The sequence below is a fragment of the Martes martes genome (assembly GCF_963455335.1).
Source record: "Martes martes genome assembly, chromosome: 7".
Classification (NCBI taxonomy): Eukaryota; Metazoa; Chordata; class Mammalia; order Carnivora; family Mustelidae; genus Martes; species Martes martes.
This window is the reverse complement of record NC_137894.1, coordinates 61,709,648-61,727,624: the sequence shown is the minus strand read 5'-3', so window position 1 is coordinate 61,727,624 and position 17,977 is coordinate 61,709,648. Positions and strand designations below refer to the sequence as shown.

The 17,977-nt window shown below is 38.5% G+C and overlaps 1 protein-coding gene across 1 annotated transcript in view; it reads left to right on the top strand.

Annotated features, from left to right (window-relative positions):
* Positions 1–17,977, top strand: part of TTBK2 (tau tubulin kinase 2) — a gene marked incomplete at its 3' end in the record, with an annotated part of 156,831 nt that overhangs the window by 120,935 nt on the left and 17,919 nt on the right. The window contains exons 10-12 of the mRNA XM_080809583.1: positions 4,036–4,193; positions 11,777–11,993; positions 16,514–16,725. Coding sequence (XP_080665709.1) covers positions 4,036–4,193; positions 11,777–11,993; positions 16,514–16,725 — 587 coding nt within the window. The remainder of the gene's footprint in view (positions 1–4,035; positions 4,194–11,776; positions 11,994–16,513; positions 16,726–17,977) is intronic.

Below are 17,977 nucleotides of genomic sequence, written 5' to 3'. Positions count from 1 at the left end.
GTTTTGAGAATGGAACATGTCTCTGAGGAGTGTGTAGGAAGATCTTAACCTTGAATTCCACCCCTAGACTACACAGGTAGATGACAACAGTTACTAGTTAATAGGAAACTAAGATAGCATCAGATTGGATAAAGAAGAACCCTTGGTGCCTTTGCACATTATTGTCACAGTAAGGACACCCAGCAGTGTCACAGTAGTACCGGGGTGGTGTTATTATTCCCATTTTATGGAGATTTAGTTTAGACCTGTTGCCTGGGAAAACTTGTGCTGCTAGAAGTGGTGTCTGAACCCAATTTCTGGCTCATTCAAAAAAGCCGAAGCTCTGGTCGTATTTCACCATCTTGCCTTCTTTGGAGAGGTGGCAACAAATACAACAGCCACTGTGAAATAAATACTAACATGACTGGTTCATAAAAATGCAGTGAAAGAACTAAAAAGTTATATGAAGAATTATTTGAAATCTTTGTCGGCAATTAGTAGAATCATGTGATCCTGACATAAGAACATAAAAGTATCTTTATTAGAGTGTCCCAGATACGTTAAGCATTGTTTAGCAAGTTGAGAAGACTAATAAAACCCATAAATATCCACAATGTTGGGAGCCTGAAACTAAAATGTGTCGAGCAGCCAGTTCATACAATGTGCCACAACATTGCTGAAATCAGAGGATACAATAGAGAGGAAATCCATAGCTGTCCAAGCTTTATATTAATCCTGTTAATTTCTGTCTAGATTTAGGAATGGGACTGTTTAAACAGAGATTACATCAAAATGCAGCAGGCTTGCCTCTTGCTTCAGGGGACTTAGCTGTTTTAGGATTCCCCTGACTCTGATGACATTGGAGTTAAATTTCTCAGAAGGCATAGCTGGGCTGTTAGGGAAACAAAACAATCAGAGTTTGAGCTAGAGTAACAAGAGGGAACCTCCCATAAATTAGAGGGCCAGGGAAGGTCTCTCTGTTTCTTTTGTTCTGTGCCTTCCATCCTTCTGCCTTCTGCTGCTGGTCTCTTTTATCACCATCTTAGTAACAAACTTTTTTTTTTATCTGAGGCCCAGCGGCATATGCTACAGTTTCTAAGACATACGCTAATACTGTGGTAAATGTAAGAAAATAATTCATAGTAAAAGGACATCTGGCATACAAACTGCTTAGGATCATTCCCTTGGCAGCCCAGTCCGGGCAGTGCATTTAGTGGCAGCAGTCTAAGTGCTCACACAGCAAGGCAGGTGCTGCCTCCTGGGTAGGGACTCCCTCTTTCAGGAGGCATGCAGCCCACTCTGCAAGAACCTCCATTTCCAGAGTCAGGAGAGAGAACTTCAAGATCTGTGACTTCTGTTCCCATATGCTGGGTCTTAATCCATCCTCCTTTCTTGTGTGTTTTCTGTAGCCCTCTAACTTTGACAATTTGCGGAAATCTATGCTATAACATAGGTAACTTAAGTCAACAAAAATATGACCAAAACAAAAATTCCCAGGTTTTATAACCATGCCTTTTCCAATTTCTTTGATCTTTTTAGTTTCCTTTCCTCCATTTATTTTTTTTCCTTTTGGGAATCTTGCAATAAATATTCTCGCAAGTGTTTGTTCTCAAAATGTTTTTAGAGTCACTAAAGGTTCTGCACTCATAATTCTTACATAGGTTCCCTGCCATCATCACCAGGCAGTTCTCTGGGCACCAGCTGGGTATCCTGCAATTCAACTCACTTTTGACACTATCCACCCAGAGATAGATGGCATCAAATTCCACAGGTTAAGGACTCAATCCCAGAAGACCACCCTCCACTTCGGATTTCAGTCCCAAGTCCTGGTTGTCACCTGTACTTCTGACTGACCTATGACTGTAATTCAGAGGTTCCTACAACCCCTTCCTTGCGTTTGATTAATTTCCTAGAAGGGCTCACAGGACTTGGGAAACCAGTTTTCTCACCAGATTACCGATTCATTAAAAAGGGTATAATTTCAAAACAGCCAGATGGAGAAGATGCATAGGGCAAAGTATGAGGAAAGGGTGTGGAGCCTCCAAGCCCTCTCTGAGGGCATCACTCTAAGCACCTCCATTATGTTTACCAACCAGGAGCTCTCCAAACCCCATCCTTTGGGTTTTTGTGGCGGCTTCTTTATGTAGGCACAATTGATTAAATCGTTCACCATTGGTGATTGATTCATCTTCTAGCCCCTCTCCTCTTTACTGGAGGCCATGGGATAGGAAAGTTCCAACTCTCTAATCACAGGGTTGGTTCCTCTGGTGACCAGCCCCTATCCATAGGTGCTTTCCAAAAGTCACCTCATTAACAAAAACTCAGTGGTGGTGGAAAGGGGCTTGTTACAAATAAAAAGAGAGCCATTTTACCTTTATGGCTCTGACATGGTTTCAGGAACTTGGGACTACAGATCAAATATTATAATAAAAGATACTCCTATTGTTCTTTTCTCTCAGGAAATTTTAAGCGTTTGGGGACCTGTGACCCAGCAACTGTGGACAAATACCAAATATATATAAAAAATATATTTTGGTTATGCAGTTGACCAAACTTATTTCTTATAAATCACAACACTGCATTCATATATAAGCTACTGTGTTAGATATTATGATGAACAAAATCAGATGAGTGCCAGCGTCTAGGATCTTCCAGTCTGGGTAAAAGAGAGAAACCAACTAAATAATCAAAAATAACTTACAATTTACAATTGATAGCATTTGGCCATCTTGTTCAGATGTTCTCTTCAGTAAGCCTCTAAAACTGCACACACTTGGTTTTTTTGTCTCACTAGCCACTTCTCCTTGCTTTGCTTTAGTGAATCTTCTTTCTAACTAAATGTTGGAGTGCCTTAGGCCTTTGCCCTTGGACCTCTTTGCTACCTACTCTCCTTAGGTGATATCCGGTCCTATTGCTTTAAATAATACCTATTCCTATCTATATGCTGATGACTCTCGAGTTTGTAGTATACCCTTTTCCTCCCTAAACTCCCTAAAACTTTCAGTGTCCTAGTCCTCAAACTCTCTGCTTTCCATTTCAGTAAATGACACCACCACTCATTCAGGACAGAAATCTAAATTATTATTTATTCTTGGATACTAATAGGGTAAGAGAAATGATGAGGAGAGAATGAAGCTATAATCATAAAATTAAAAATCAGAAACAGTAGAGGGCAGTTTTTGTGAGATCATTATCTACATCACATCAGAGTTTGGAATTTATTTAATTTTATTTTTTTATTATGTTATGTTAGTCACCATACAGTACATCATTAGTTTTTGATAATAGTGTTCTTTGATTCATTGTTTGTGTATAATACCCAGTGTTCCATGCAATACGAATTTGGAGGCCAAAAAATGAGGGGCACCTGGCTGGCTCAGTCTTAGAGCATGCAACTCTTGATCTTGGGGTTGTGAGTTCAAGCCCCATGTGAGGTGGAGAGATTACTTTAAAAAAATCTTTTAAAAAAAGACAAAAAAATGAAATATTTAATATAAACCAAATAAAGTGGCTGAGTTCTTTGTGATAATATGTACGTACACCCATACCACATACAGCTGAAAAATTTTTCAACCCCCCCAGAACTGTAAGAAAGCCCAATGAACTTCTATAGACCCCTTAATCTAGATATAATAGTTGTTAACATTGCTCACTTATTTAAGCTGAACCATATAAAAATAACTCCTTTTTGACAAAAAAAAATGATCATATAAATGGTTAAAACTGAATACATATTTTCACATACAACACAAACTTCCTTTTGCCACACCATCTGAAAGTAGGTTTTAGATAAGATACTTCATTATATATCTTATAAAAACAGAGATATTCTCCTATATAACTACAAACCAGTACCTCAGCTGAGAAAAATCAGTATTAATTCAATATCATCATCCACATATAGTCCTTTTTCAGATTCCCCTATTTGTACCATCTGTTTTTTTTTTTTTTTAATCCTACTACAAAACTAATTTGTGAACATGGCAGCTTTCTCTTAAAGAATAAAATGACAATGCTTATTGTTACCTTACTCTAGTTTTTTTCTTTATGGTCTAGCTTCTGACATCCGTGTTTGACAACAGCATCAAGACCTTTGGAGTAATTGAGAGTGATCCTTTTGACTGGGAGAAGACTGGAACAGATGGCTCCCTGACCACCACCACTACTTCTACCACCCCTCAGCTGCACACTCGCCTGACCCCCGCGGCCATTGGGTATGTCCCATGCAGATTACTTAGCAGTGGCTTTCTTAGGTGCACTGTGTTCATAGAGACATCTGTTATTTCATCCAGATCCTTCAGATGACAAAATGCTGAGACAGAGGAGAGAGCCTATGAATTTCCTTGCATTAACATTGCTTTTATATATGTCTTTGTTCACATTTACTTTTCTTAGAAGGTATTTATAGATCATACTTTGAAATGGGAGCTTCAAGCTTGTATGATTTGTTGATGTCAGATTTACAGTGGATTTTCAAAATGAGAAGGAATTGTTTGCATTTACTTCTTTTTTTTTTTTTTAAGATTTATTTATTTACTTGAGAGAGAGAGTGAGCCAGGGGAGGGGTAGACAGATAGAGATAGACAGAATCCCAAGTGGACTGCCCACTGAGCCCATAGCAGGTCTCTGAGATCATGACCCTGAGATCATGACCTGACCTGAAAATTAAGAGTCAGGTGCTTAACCAACTGAGCTACCCAGGCACCCCAGTTTGCATTTACTTCTAAAGAATATATGGGACCTGGAAAGAATGAGCCACAATTGCACCTAACTGTACTGTGTTTAAGTTTAATCTGAACAAAAAATGTAGCTTGTTCCTCTATGAAAGTGATTTAGTTTACAAAGTATATTAGGAACAGATTATAGTGTATTTCCATCATCCTGTGTATGTTTGTTTTCTTCTCTTCATGCATTAAATACAGTTGCTTTTGTTTGTTATTAAATAAATTGGGGGAGTCATCCCCCCCCCCATCCATTTTTACCTGCTCTGGTTGCTTTAAAATGTTTGGTTAACAAAGAAAAAAAGTAAATAGGGAAAAATAATCTTATAATTGGGGAAGTTTATCACTAATCCATTGTTTGATTTTATATTGAAATTTGGGATCACTCAAGCTTTTTGAATCAGAAAAGCTTACATGGACTTGTTTAACTAGGTATGATATCCTTGATTAGCTAGTCTAAGAGTTCTTAAGTGAGGGGCCCTGACTAGCTAGATTAGAATCATCACAGATATTTGTTTAAAGTACTCGCTAAAATAAATAAATAAAATCTTTTTAAAAACAAACACATTAGATACTCCTAACACTAGCTGAGTGAATCATCCAACACTAAGTAAATACTAGCAACAGAGCTAGAGCCTTTCTAAAATTTTGATTCTTGTTTTCATGCCTTTGTTCTCCTTCTCCTTTGATTGTTGTTAGAAGTAGGTGAGTCTCAAACATGTAGAAATCCAGATGATAAGGAGTTCAGGGTAACTGAAGTCAGTGAGGACAGTTTAAGTTCCCATCTCCCAATGTTTCCTCCTAAAATAAAGCAATAATGAGAAAGAAGAAGTAAAACTATGCAAAAACCACATCCTCAACATAATTTGAAGATAAAGGATACCTAGCCTAAACTCCAAAATAAGTAAAAAGGGAAACCAAAACCACCAACTCTCTCGTGCTCCTGCCTCACTCAACTCTGCCCCCAAGACTTTGTAAAGACAGATCAGTAAAAACCGTGCAGAGGAAGAGAATTTGAAATAAGACTTAAGGTTGATTTAAGCCAACATCAGAAAAACTAATCCCGTCCTACAAATGTAATTACTAGAAAGTGTTCAGGTAGACAAATGTAATTACTAGAAAGTGTTCAGGTAGACAGAGAGGTAAAAATAGGCATGCTTCAAAACATACAGCTTATGGAAGAAAAAAAGAAAGAAAAAAGACAAAAAAGAAAGGAGAAAATGCCTTTTATCAGTTGAGCAGTGAAGGAAAAAACATTTATGTGTTTGGATCCAATCAGGAGAGAGAAACTGCATAGTAATTTGAACAGGGGAAGATGATACAAGGAATTAGTAGCTATAATACAGAACTGGAGTAATGTGGGATAGACTAGTAGGAAGTAGAGAATACAGGAATAGCAAATATCAAGTAAAGCTCCTACTCCAGGGGCTGAGATTAAGCATCCCAAGACAGAGCCCCACCAGCCCCAGGGCCGAGTCCTGACCTTGTTGGAGAGCATATGTCCGTTGCTTACTGGATGGCGGGGAAGTCACTCTGATGCCTGGTAGAATTTGCTGAAAATCTGCCCTCTGGAACTTAATGGAAATCTATTCTCTGGGGTGGCAGAGAAAGCTATTTACTTTCTTCTAGATAGTGGGAATTGCTCAGGGAAGCTTTTGGTTGCTGCGGTCTTTGTGCTGCAAGAGACAGGTGCTGAAGATGCTGGGATGTGGCAGGATCCTTGTGCCAGGGAGAGCCACACGCACAGGCAAGTCTCCTTGCCAAGAGCGGCACACTGGAACCCACAGCAGAGCACTCTCCTCCTGCCGTGTCTCTCCAGTGCCCTCTACTGACAGAGCTCCAGGGCTAGCTGGCAAAGGAAAATAGCTAAAGGGCTCAGATCTACTTTCATAGAACTGGCAAAAAAGATGAATTTCAAGTTGAAGGCAGTACATCAATAATCACAGAAGGGCAAAGGGGAAGTAAAATTTAACAGCCTACAAAAGAGAGAACTATGAAATCAGAGGATACTGTGTCTCTCTGACCATAAAAACAAATAAAAATCCCCTAAATTGTTTGGACTTTGCCACATTGACAGAAGAGGGCACTAATTAAACTACGAATCTCATGAAATACTCTAATACCACAAAAATGAACAGATTTGAAGTGAAAGATTTCAAAGATCCATAAAATGTTACTGAAAAAAATCAGAAGAGAAAATCCAATTCATGCTAAGGAAATTTCCTCTCAGAGACGTAGCCATGAAGAAGAAGAAAACTATAAAATAAAACCCCAAATGGAAGCAAATATATTTGTGCACTCAAAGATAAGGACAACTACCTTGAATCAGAAAGTTAAAAACTAAGAACAGAAATAGACCACAAGGTAGAGGGGGATGGGAGAAAAAGGAAAAGGAGAAGAGAGAGGAAGAAATGAGAGTTGATTGAGGTTGGGAAAGAAATGGAAGAAAAAGATGTCTTAGAAGTGAAAAAATTATAAAGTTGCACAAAGGAGAGTAGACGCAAATGAAAATTTAATAAAGGGCATTGAATAAAAGCAGAAGGGAAAAAAAGCCCTAAGAGAATGAAAATAAATCATGTAAAAGGACTAAAGGGGTGCCTGGGTGGCCCAGTCCTTTAAGTGTCTAACTCTTGATTTCAACTCAGGTCATGATCTCTGGGTTGTGAAATCGAGCCCTGTGTCCACCTGCACACTTAGTGTGAAGTCTGCTTAAGATTCTCTCTCACCAGGGTGCCTGGGTGGCTCAGAGGGTTAAGCCTCTGCCTTCAGCTCAGGTCATGATCTCAGGGTCCTGGGATCAAGCCCCGCGTAGGGCTCTGTGCTCAGTGGGGAGCCTGCTTTCCCCTCTCTCTCTGCCTGCCTCTCTGCCTGCTTGTGATCTCTGTCTGTCAAATAAATAAATAAAATCTTAAAAAAAAAAAAGATTCTCTCTCACCTTCTGCCCCTTCTCCCCCCACAAAAAACATTTAAAAGGACTAGAGAGAAAGTAGTGCAAATGGAATGCAGACAAGGGATAGCACTTGTTCGAGTCCCTGAAGGACAATACCATTGAAACCTGAGAAACTCAGTGGCAAGGTGAAATAAGAAAGTAGGACTAAGAGCATTTTTTTTAAAAAGATTTTTATTTATTTATTTGACAGAGACACAGTGAGAGAGGGAACACAAGCAGGGGGGAGTGGGAGAGGGAGAAGCAGGCTTCCTGCTGAGCAGGGAACCCAATGTGGGGCTTGATCCCAGGACCCTGGGATCATGACCTGAGCCGAAGGCAGACGCTTAACTGACTAAGCCACCCAGGTGCCCCTTTAATACGGTGTTTATTAATATTTAGTCCTGAGAATCCCATCAGTCACCTTTAGGAAGCAAAAACTACAGAGGATCCAGGGAGGCATAGCTAGAAACACACGAGTAATTGGAGATCCTAATATGTAACTCAGTACAAGACAGATCAAGTGAACAAAGAATAAGAAATAGACAAAGAAAAGGATCAATAAGATAGATCTTTAACTCTATACCCTGATAATAGAGCTTGTGCCTTCTGCTCAAGTGCCTCTGGAACATTAATAAAAATTGATCAGTTATTAGGTCATCAGGAAAGCATATAAGTAGACCCATAAATTTAGCACAAGTATACTACTATCTGATCACACTACAGTAGAACTAGAAATTTCCAACAAGAATAAAAATGTCAAAAGCCCATCCTTCTGGAAACTTAGAAACCTATCAAAGTACTCTTTTTTTTTTTTTTTAAGCATTTAAAGCTAAGATCAGAGGGAAATTCTTGGTATTAAATAAGGAGCTACATAATGTCAGTTTGTCCTATTACTGATCGTATTAATGTTGTTAATCGGGCTGGGGTGATATTAGCTAGGTTTCTCCACTGTGAAGTTACTATCTTTACTTTGTAAGAAGTATTTTGTGGGAAGATACTTTGAGACAATTCGAATAAACTTGTTTTTCATCATAATTTTGCCCACAAGTTTTAGATTCTGTCTGTGAATCTACCTGAAAAGTATAAGGCCTACAGGCCTACCATTTAAGAAGTGGGTGAATTTGCTGACCTCTGAATTAAAATACTGATTCTTTAGCAGTATCCTTTAGATAAAGGATCCTTTAGAAAGGATGTCCATTCTTTTTGTTTTTCTTGATGTCTCTCTGATTCTTCCATACATGTCCCTACTTTTCTTCCTTAATCTGCTTCTGTAATTTATACCTTACCTGCAACCACCCAACACAGACCATGTGTTAATAATACTCTCATGTATACATATGCACTCATTCGACTCCTGAATGTAATATAATTTTTCTGGGAAGGAATTTCTTTCCATATCTCAAACTCCAGATTTGGATCAGAGTTATAGGAGAAGGAAGAAAATAGTAATTATGTAAGAAGTAAAAATGGGCAAATAAATGCAGAGAGGAACCTGAGTCATGTGGAAGAGAGCCCATGTGGGGAAGCTGTGGGAGCCCCTTGAAGTGTTTGGTATCAGAGAGAAGAGGGAAACCAGGATAGAGTAAAAATAGAAGCAGTTCATAGGTCAAGGTGTGCTTTGTTTCCTCAGGAGTGGAGAAGGAGATGCCAAGGAACTGGGGTAGTTGGAAAGAAGCAGAATAGTAGCTTAAGCATAGGGAAAAAAGGATTTGGAAGAATACTGATGAAAATGGGAAAAAATGTGGGGCTAGTAGACTGAACTTACTGAATTCAGATATTGATTCTTTTGCCACTCCCTTTCCTCATGAACAGAGGGAATTCTTTCAATAAACATTTGGATTACCGTGTAGCACATCTATGTTCGTGTCCTTTGTATGCGTCAGTCAGTAAAGGATATTGAACTTCTATCTGAAAAATCTTTGGAGCTCCTCACTGGCTCTCACCGCTTCCCCACACGGGCTCTCTTCCACATGACTCAGGTTCTTCTCTGCATTTATTTGCCCATTTTTACTCCTTACATAATTACTATTTTCTCCCTTCTCCTATAACTCTGATCCAAATCTGGAGTTTGAGCTATGGAAAGAAAGAAATTCCTTCCCAGAAAAATTATCCTACATTCAGGAATCGAGTGAGTGCAAAAGTATATGTGAGAGTATTATTTATGAACTTCATGAACTTTATTTATCTTTGAACTTTAATTACTTTTAGAATAAACCCTTTCATAGGAACTATTTTAGGCCAAACTACCTTTTCTTTTCTTTTTTCCTTTTTCTTTCTTTTTTTTTTTTTTTCTAATTCCCTTTTCAGTGTGTTCCCAGTTTCAGAACTACAAGAACTGTTTTACAGGGCTGTAAGGTTTTTTCCCTGGGAGCTCTTATCAGTGCTTTTCTAAATTATACCTGCAACATACCAAGAAGAGATTCATCGTCTACTGTTGACCCAATAGGGAGCGATGGTAACGAGGGTCATCAGCTCAGGCAGGACAAGTCCCTGAAGAACGACTGATCTTTGTTCTCACAACATGACATATGGATGACACGTGGGCCAGGTGTAGCCCTTAGCCTTGCAGCGGTTCACTGAGAAGATGCCTATCTTCCCACTCAGAAGAATTGTGTGTGTCAGTATAGTCTACTGAGAACCGGTTCTTCTCTACTTTTAGACATTCCAGAATGTCTTTTCACTTAGAAAAGATTTCACTGTGTGGTAAATACTGTGTTCAGTCAGCAATATTGAAAAACAAAACAAACTAGTGTACAAAGTAGAGTTGCAGAACATGCAAGCTGACAGGGACCTGATCACTTAAAAAGTGATAACAGAACTGGAAAAAGCTCCTCACAAGCCAGAACTCTGAGGGAGAGACAACCAGTCATATAAATAGGACACGAAATTACTTTGAAAGAAATATACTGACAAATGTCAATTAATATTTTTTTATTTTGCTGCTGGTCGGTTCATGCAGTTCTGTATAATTGTTCTGTATAATTACAGTATTTCTAGTTTCTCCCAGAGGGCAAGAATTTCCTTTCTCCTCTTTATGTCCCTAGAGCCTTGCATAGAGTAGATACTTGTAAAAAGTCTGTAAATGAAGAAGCAAATGTACATTTTACACTATTAAAAATATATAACTGATCTCATACCTGCTAATGTCATAATGACACTTGACATTTTTCTGTTTATAATTTTTGTTACTCTCAGCAAAAAATGGGTTAAGAGTAGAAAATATTAAAATTGACACAAGACTTACTAGAAAATAGACCAAATATTTCTTTATTTTTTATTTTCTTTTTTTAAAGATTTTATTTATTTATTTGACAGAGATCACAAGTAGACAGAGAGGCAGGCAGAGAGAGAGGAAGGGACGCAGGCTCCTTGCTGAGCAGAGAGCCTGACGTGGGGCCCAATCCCAGGACTCTGAGATCATGACCTGAGCTGAAGGCAGAGGCCTTAAACCACTGAGCCACCCAGGCACCCCTAGACCAAATATTTCTTACTTTTAAAGTGATTCTTAAATCAGTGAGTTATTATATTAAAATTTGTATTTTTAGATCATCCTGCAAATTTTCCTCATCAAAAATAGAAGTTTTGGGGCACCTGGGTGGTTGGCAGTTAAGCATCTGACTCTTGACTTCAGCTCAGTTCATGATCTCAGGGTCATGAGACCGAGACCTGCATTGGGCTCCACACTGGGTGTGGAGCCTGCTTAAGATTCTCTCTTTCCGGGGCGCCTGGGTGGCTCAGGGGGTTAAGGCCTCTGCCTTCGGCTCAGGTCATGATCTCAGGGTCTAGGGATCGAGCCCCGCATCGGGCTCTCTGCTCGGCGGGGAGCCTGCTTCCTCCTCTCTCTCTGTCTGCCTCTGCCTACTTGTGATCTCTGTCTGTCAAATAAACAAATAAAATCTTTAAAAAAAAAAAAAAAAGATTCTCTCTTTCCCTCTTCCTCTGCCCCTCGCCCCTCAAAAAAAATAGTTTTATGTTGTAGAATTGGCATGGCCCAAGTTTCTGAGGTTTTGTTTTTATTTTGTTTTACTCTTGTAAGTATGTATAAACTTGATCATTTAAATTCAGAAGCAAAATGTAAGATAGTCTCATAGTAATCTTTGATTCTGGTATTTTAAAGTTCTACCTTTCTTCCACCCCACATTTTTAGAATTGCCAATGCCACTCCCATCCCAGGAGACTTGCTTCGGGAAAATACAGATGAGGTGTTTCCAGATGAACAGCTTAGTGATGGGGAGAATGGCATCCCTGTTGGTGTGTCACCAGATAAATTGCCAGGATCTTTGGGACACCCACGTCCCCAGGAGAAGGATGTCTGGGAAGAGATGGATGCCAACAGGAACAAGATAAAGCTTGGGATTTGTAAGGTGCGTATTTCTTGCATAGGACGGGGTTTCTTTCCTAAGTGCTTAATATTTTCCTTCTGTTGCTATAGCAAAGTATCATGATTCTTAATTTTGGATGAGAAATAGATAGAAAATTGTATTACTAGTGATTATGTATTTGTAGTTACAACATCTTGGCTAATTTTGCCCATAACAGTGAGATATAGACACTAAACATTAATTTTCATCTTGTATTTGGTGGAAAAGATGAAGGCATTAAAAAAAAAAATAACACTAAGACTAAAACAAGAGACATCTGTAGGTCAGAAGTTAATAGTCTTTCTAAATAATGTGACAAGACTCTTGGCCCCTTCTTTAGTGTGGACCTATGGAGCTAGGAGTACCTGTTGTGAAAATTGTCTTAAGTGGAGGTGGGGAAATAAGGGCTAGAAATGGAAAGCACCAAACTAATCAGAAGCTGATAAAGTGGATATTGAATAATTGACACGATTTTTTCTTCCTTAGGATTCTAAACAGTACCAATTTTTAAGTATGGGGAGAGATACAGATTTCTGAATTAAATGGTTAATTTTTAGTACTCTTGCAGTACTCTTCAGTACTCAAATTTCTTTTTGATCTTACTGTCCTTGTCATTTCCATTTTCATAGAAGATAAGATGAAGCTAAATGGGAATGGAGGGGCAGTGAACTATGAACAATTAGCTTTTGGTGCTTCTTATGATTTTATAAAGGTTTAGTTGGGATGGAAGTTAAATTTATAGGTGTAAAATGAGACTTTGGGCTCATACCTGTTAACATCATTGGTAGAAAGTTGGCTAGTCGTGCTTTGTGAGATGTATCTTGGAAAGAATTTTCCATGATCAATTCTGAGGGGCTTGGTCTGTCTTCAGGCAAGGTACATACTATATTGTTAAACTTAATAATTAAAAAAATTAACAGCATATACATTCAGTCATGGGAGTCACTTTGTAAAATCATTCTCTGCATAGATATGACATGCTGCTCTGTGGTCTGGCTATTGAAAAAGCCCTTTCTTGAACCCTCCTGCACTGCTGGTGGGAATGCAAGCTGGTGCAGTCACTCAGGAAAACAGTATGGAGGTTCCTCAAAAAGTTTAAAATAGAACTGCCGTATGACCCAGCAGTTGCATGGATACAAACAATAGTGATTCAAAGGGGCACATACACCCTGATGTTTATAGCAGCAATGTCCACAATAGCCAAACTATGGAAAGAACCCAGATGTCCATCGGCAGATGAATGGATAAAAGAGATGTGGTATATCTGCAATGAAATATTACTCAGCCATCAAAAAGAATGAAATCTTGCCATTTGCAGTGATGTGGATAGAACTAGAGGGTATTATGCTAAGCAAAATAAGTCAGTCAGAGAAAGACAAATACAAGGTGATTTCACTCTTGCATAGAATTTAAGAAACACAGAAGATGAACATAGAGGAAGGGAAGGAAAAATAAAATAAGATAAAAACAGAGAAGGAGACAAACCATAGGAGACTCTCAACTATAAGAAACAAACTGAGGGTTGCTGGAAAGGAGGTGGATGGGGGTTGGGGTAATTGTGTGATGAACATTAAGGAGGGCACTTGTGATGAGACCTGGGTACTATATGCAGCTGATGAGTCACTAAATTCTACCCCTGAAACTAATAATACACTATATGTTAACAAATTTGAATTAAAATAAAAGAATTCTTTAAAAGAAAAATAGACTATTTTAAAAAAAGACAAAAGAAGAAGCCCTGTGTGGACTAATAGTAATCAGGAACAGGTAGTGAAATGTAGTCAAGAAGTCAGTGTCAAATTTTTATAATGTCGACTGTAACTCTCTTTATTGCCCCAGAAGCAAAAACTGTTCCTACAGTAAAAAAATCTTTTGTGACATTCTCAGTTGCCAGCCCACATGAGTATCTCTGTGTGTATGAGACTGTGAAATGGCACTTGACATGGAGATGACTTACTTAGTTTCTATCTTTCACCCATCATCACAATTTAATCTGTATTTAGTTCTCTTCTACTTGTTAATTCCTTCCTTTAATTTTTGTTTAAAGATTTTTTTATTTATTTGAGAGAGAGGAAGAGAGGGAGAGGCAGAGGAGAAGCATAGGGAGAAGCAGACTCTCCACTGAGCAGGAAGCCCGATGTGGGACTTGATCGCAGAACCTCGGGATCATGACCTGAGCTGAAGGCAGACAGCTTAACTGACTGAGCCACCCAGACACCCAATTCCTTCCTTTTCAAAGACATTACTCAAATTAGATTATTAGAATTGTTTTTGGTTTTTGTTTTTTTTGAGAGGGGGGAAGAGAGGTGGGGGAGGGGTTGAGGGGAAAGGTGAGAGAAAATCTTAAGCAGGCTCCAAGCTCTGTGAGAGCCCTACGCAGGGCTTGGTCTCTCAACCCTGAGATCATGACCTGAGCCAAAACAAAGAGTCGGACACTTAAACAACCAAGCCGTCCAGATACTCTGGTATTGTTTTTTTGTTTGTTTGTTTTTTTAATATCAGTGATGTTTGTCTGGATTTTTCAAAGATGTTTACTATATCCTTGCATTTTGGAAAGTCCTGGACTTGTCTTCTTTCTTCCTGAAGTATTTCCATTAGAAGTTCCTTTAGTTGAGGTCTTTGGGGACTCTCTCAATTTTTACTTAGTTGTAAATGTATTTATTTTAGCATCATTCTTTTTTTTTTCTTCGTGGGTATCAAAGCAAGGTTTATTGAATGATAGCAAAAATGATAGTACAAAGCTTCCAAGGAGGGAGGGGACCTGAGAGGGTTGCCCAGCATCATTCTTTAAAGAGAGTTTATACTAGATTCAGAGTTTTTGACTGACAGTTATTTTTCCTCTGGATTCAATTATTGGTGTTCAGAAGTCTGTTACTGTTACTTTTTTTTCTTTGTAGATGGTCCATTGCTCTCTGTCTTTGCTACCCCAGCTGCTTTCTAACTTTTCTTTTTGTCTTTGGTGTTCTGCATTTTATCTAGAGTGTGCATAGGCTTACATTTCTTTTTATTTGTCCTGCTTAGGATAACTTATGTTTCCTGAATCTTTGATTCATAGTTTCATATCATTTCTAGGAGATGTACAGCTATTCCCTACCAAAATATTTCCACTAATTCATTCTTTTTGTTCTCTCATCCTGGGCCTCTAAGTGAACGTATGCTTTTTCATTCTGTTATATAATTTCTTAATTTTTTTTTCCGTATTTTTTTTCTCCTTGCTGTGCTCCATTCTAGGTAATTTCCTTTGCTATGTCTTCTAGTTCACTGGTTAATAACTTTGGCTTTTTCCGGGTAATTTGATGTTTAACTTGTTAATTGAATATTTAATATTAAATTCATCAGTTAATCTCAAATAATCCCTTGTTGATCTTTGTGATAATGACCTTTATTTATTTAAACATTTGATGCATAAAAGTTCTGTATTCTGTATCTTAACAAGTTTAATATCTGATATCTTTGGAAGATTCTCTCAAATAAATAAATCTTTAAAAATAAGAGAGAGAAAGAGGAGGGAAAAGGCAGAGGCAGAGAGAAACCTAAGCAGATTCCATGCTGAGTGCAGAGCTGACATGGGGCTCAATCTCACGACCCTGAGATCACAACCTGAGCTGAAACCAAGTCTGATGCTTAACTGACTGTCTCACTCAGGTGCCCCTCATGTCTTAGGGAGTTTTAAATGTTTTTCTAAAAGTTATTATTTCTGCTCTTAGTCATGGTGGCATGCCTTCTTGTGTGTTTGACTATCTTTAGTGTTTTACTTATTAATTAATAATTGATGGCAATCCTGTAGACCTAAATTGGGGATTGGGAAGCCTTCCTTCAGAGATTGTCTTCTGCTTCTGCTAGTAGCCAGAGTAGACCCCCAGTTTGCGACCAACTGGGCATCTTCTGTGGGTCTCTAATCAGAATGGACATACCAGACTTCCCTCTCTTACCCCAGTACTGGGGTCAGGTTTAATTTCTCTGGTAAGTGTACTACTCTGGGCATCTGTCCTTAGGCAGCCCCACTGCTCTGAGCTGCGTCATGTTCAACCTCCTTCTGCTCTGCCCAGCTCTTTTTTGTTCTAGTTTCAGGTTTTCTTGTTTTTGTTTGGTTTTTCACTTGTTTTTTAGAGAGGGAACAAGGGGATATTCAGGCTTGGTGACCCATCTTACCTCTTGTGAGACCACTTACGTCTCCAAGAAAATGTCCTTTCCAGGTTTTATTTTTAGTTTAGTGGAATGGAGTCCTGCAAGTATTTCATTAGACAGGACACATAAAGTCAACGTGGGTAAACATTTTTAGACTGTTTATCTTTGTACCCCAAATATAAAAAACTGGAATAATACTGAACTGAGAATAAATTAAGAAAACTCGTTTTATAAAGGGTTAGTAGACATGTATGTAATGATATCGACTATCCAGAATATCCTTATTTCTGAAAACACCTCCCAAGCATTTGCATTTATTATTTTGAAAGACTTCAGTGATTGTTACACACAGTCACCTGAATGTTTTTCATGGTTTTCTTTTATATTTTGTCTAGGCTGCTACCGAGGAAGAGAATAGCCACGGTCAAGTAAACGGTATTCTGAATGCTCCAAGCCTTGGTTCCCCAATTCGTGTCCGCTCCGAGATTACTCAGCCAGACAGAGATGTTCCATTGGTGCGGAAGTTACGTTCCATCCACAGCTTTGAGCTGGAAAAACGTCTGACACTGGAGCCAAAGCCAGATACAGACAAGTTTCTTGAGACCTGGTATAAAATAATTTTTCCTTTTTTTTTAAAGCTACTAAGATGTATAATTACCATCATCATTATCATCATTATGAATTCTGTTAGTCTTTCAAATAAGAAAATTTTGCATTTTTATAGTACTGATTTGATTAAGTTCTCATCTCCATCCATGCTTTTAATTATCATTGTGATTCCTAATGTGAATTGTCTTATAAAATTGTTACATGTTCTATAACAACCTTTGGGTTTGGGAGCTGAGCAGTGGGAGCTGGTAACTTCATGGCACCAGTATAAGTTAAATGAGCTTTTTGCTTTGTTTGTAAGGGATCTCTTTCATTGGAATGAGAAGATGCAATGTAGAGTTGGAGAGCACGTGATAAAGAAGGCATGATACAGGAATGAGGGCAGCATGTGAAGGAGGGAAACAAGTAATTTATACACAAGGGACAGGCAGTTAAATTCACTTTAATGAGTGCCTTTTATGAATAAGTACTGTAGGAAAAATAGACACAAAATATCATTCTTCCTGGAAAGAAGGAACAGTGGAACTTTGGAGAACTATGCATAGGTAATAACTCTAGTTCATGTTTATAAGTCCCATTATCCCCAAATTTTGATAACAGAAGACAGAAATGAAACTTTAAAAAGAATTTGGATATGTTTATGAATTATAGAAGGCTGCAGTAGTATTAAGAGCCGAGTGACTAGTGATAGTCACACACCCTTCAATGTACATTACTGGTGGCTGCTTTTGGTAATGAGATGTTAAGTGAGAAACATCACGTATTTGATTGACATGGTAGTTACTGTGTCCAAAGATAATTCAGCCTATTCTAATCTAGCTTCCATTTTTGACAGTCCTTCATATATGTGTGTTCTTCCTTCCATGGCAATCATTCAGCCTCACACCTATGTAATAGAAGCTTCTGTTTATAGGGCGCTTGGGTGGCTCGGTTGGTTAAACGACTGCCTTCAGCTCAGGTCATGATCCCGGAATCCCAGGATCGAGTCCTGCATGGGGCTCCCTGCTCAGCGGGGAGCTTGCTTCTCCCCCTGCACTCCCCTCTCATGTTCTCTCTCTCTCAAATAAATAAATAAAAATAAAATCTCTAAAAAAAAGAAGCAGCTTCTGTTTATACATTGATGTGATTAAAAGGATGAATTTGAGTTGGGGCAGTGCTTAAAACATTTCAAGTAGTGGCTAATGTTAGAAATAACTATATAAATGCAATAGGGATAAAAGCTTAGTTTGGTAAAGAATTAGTTTAATAAA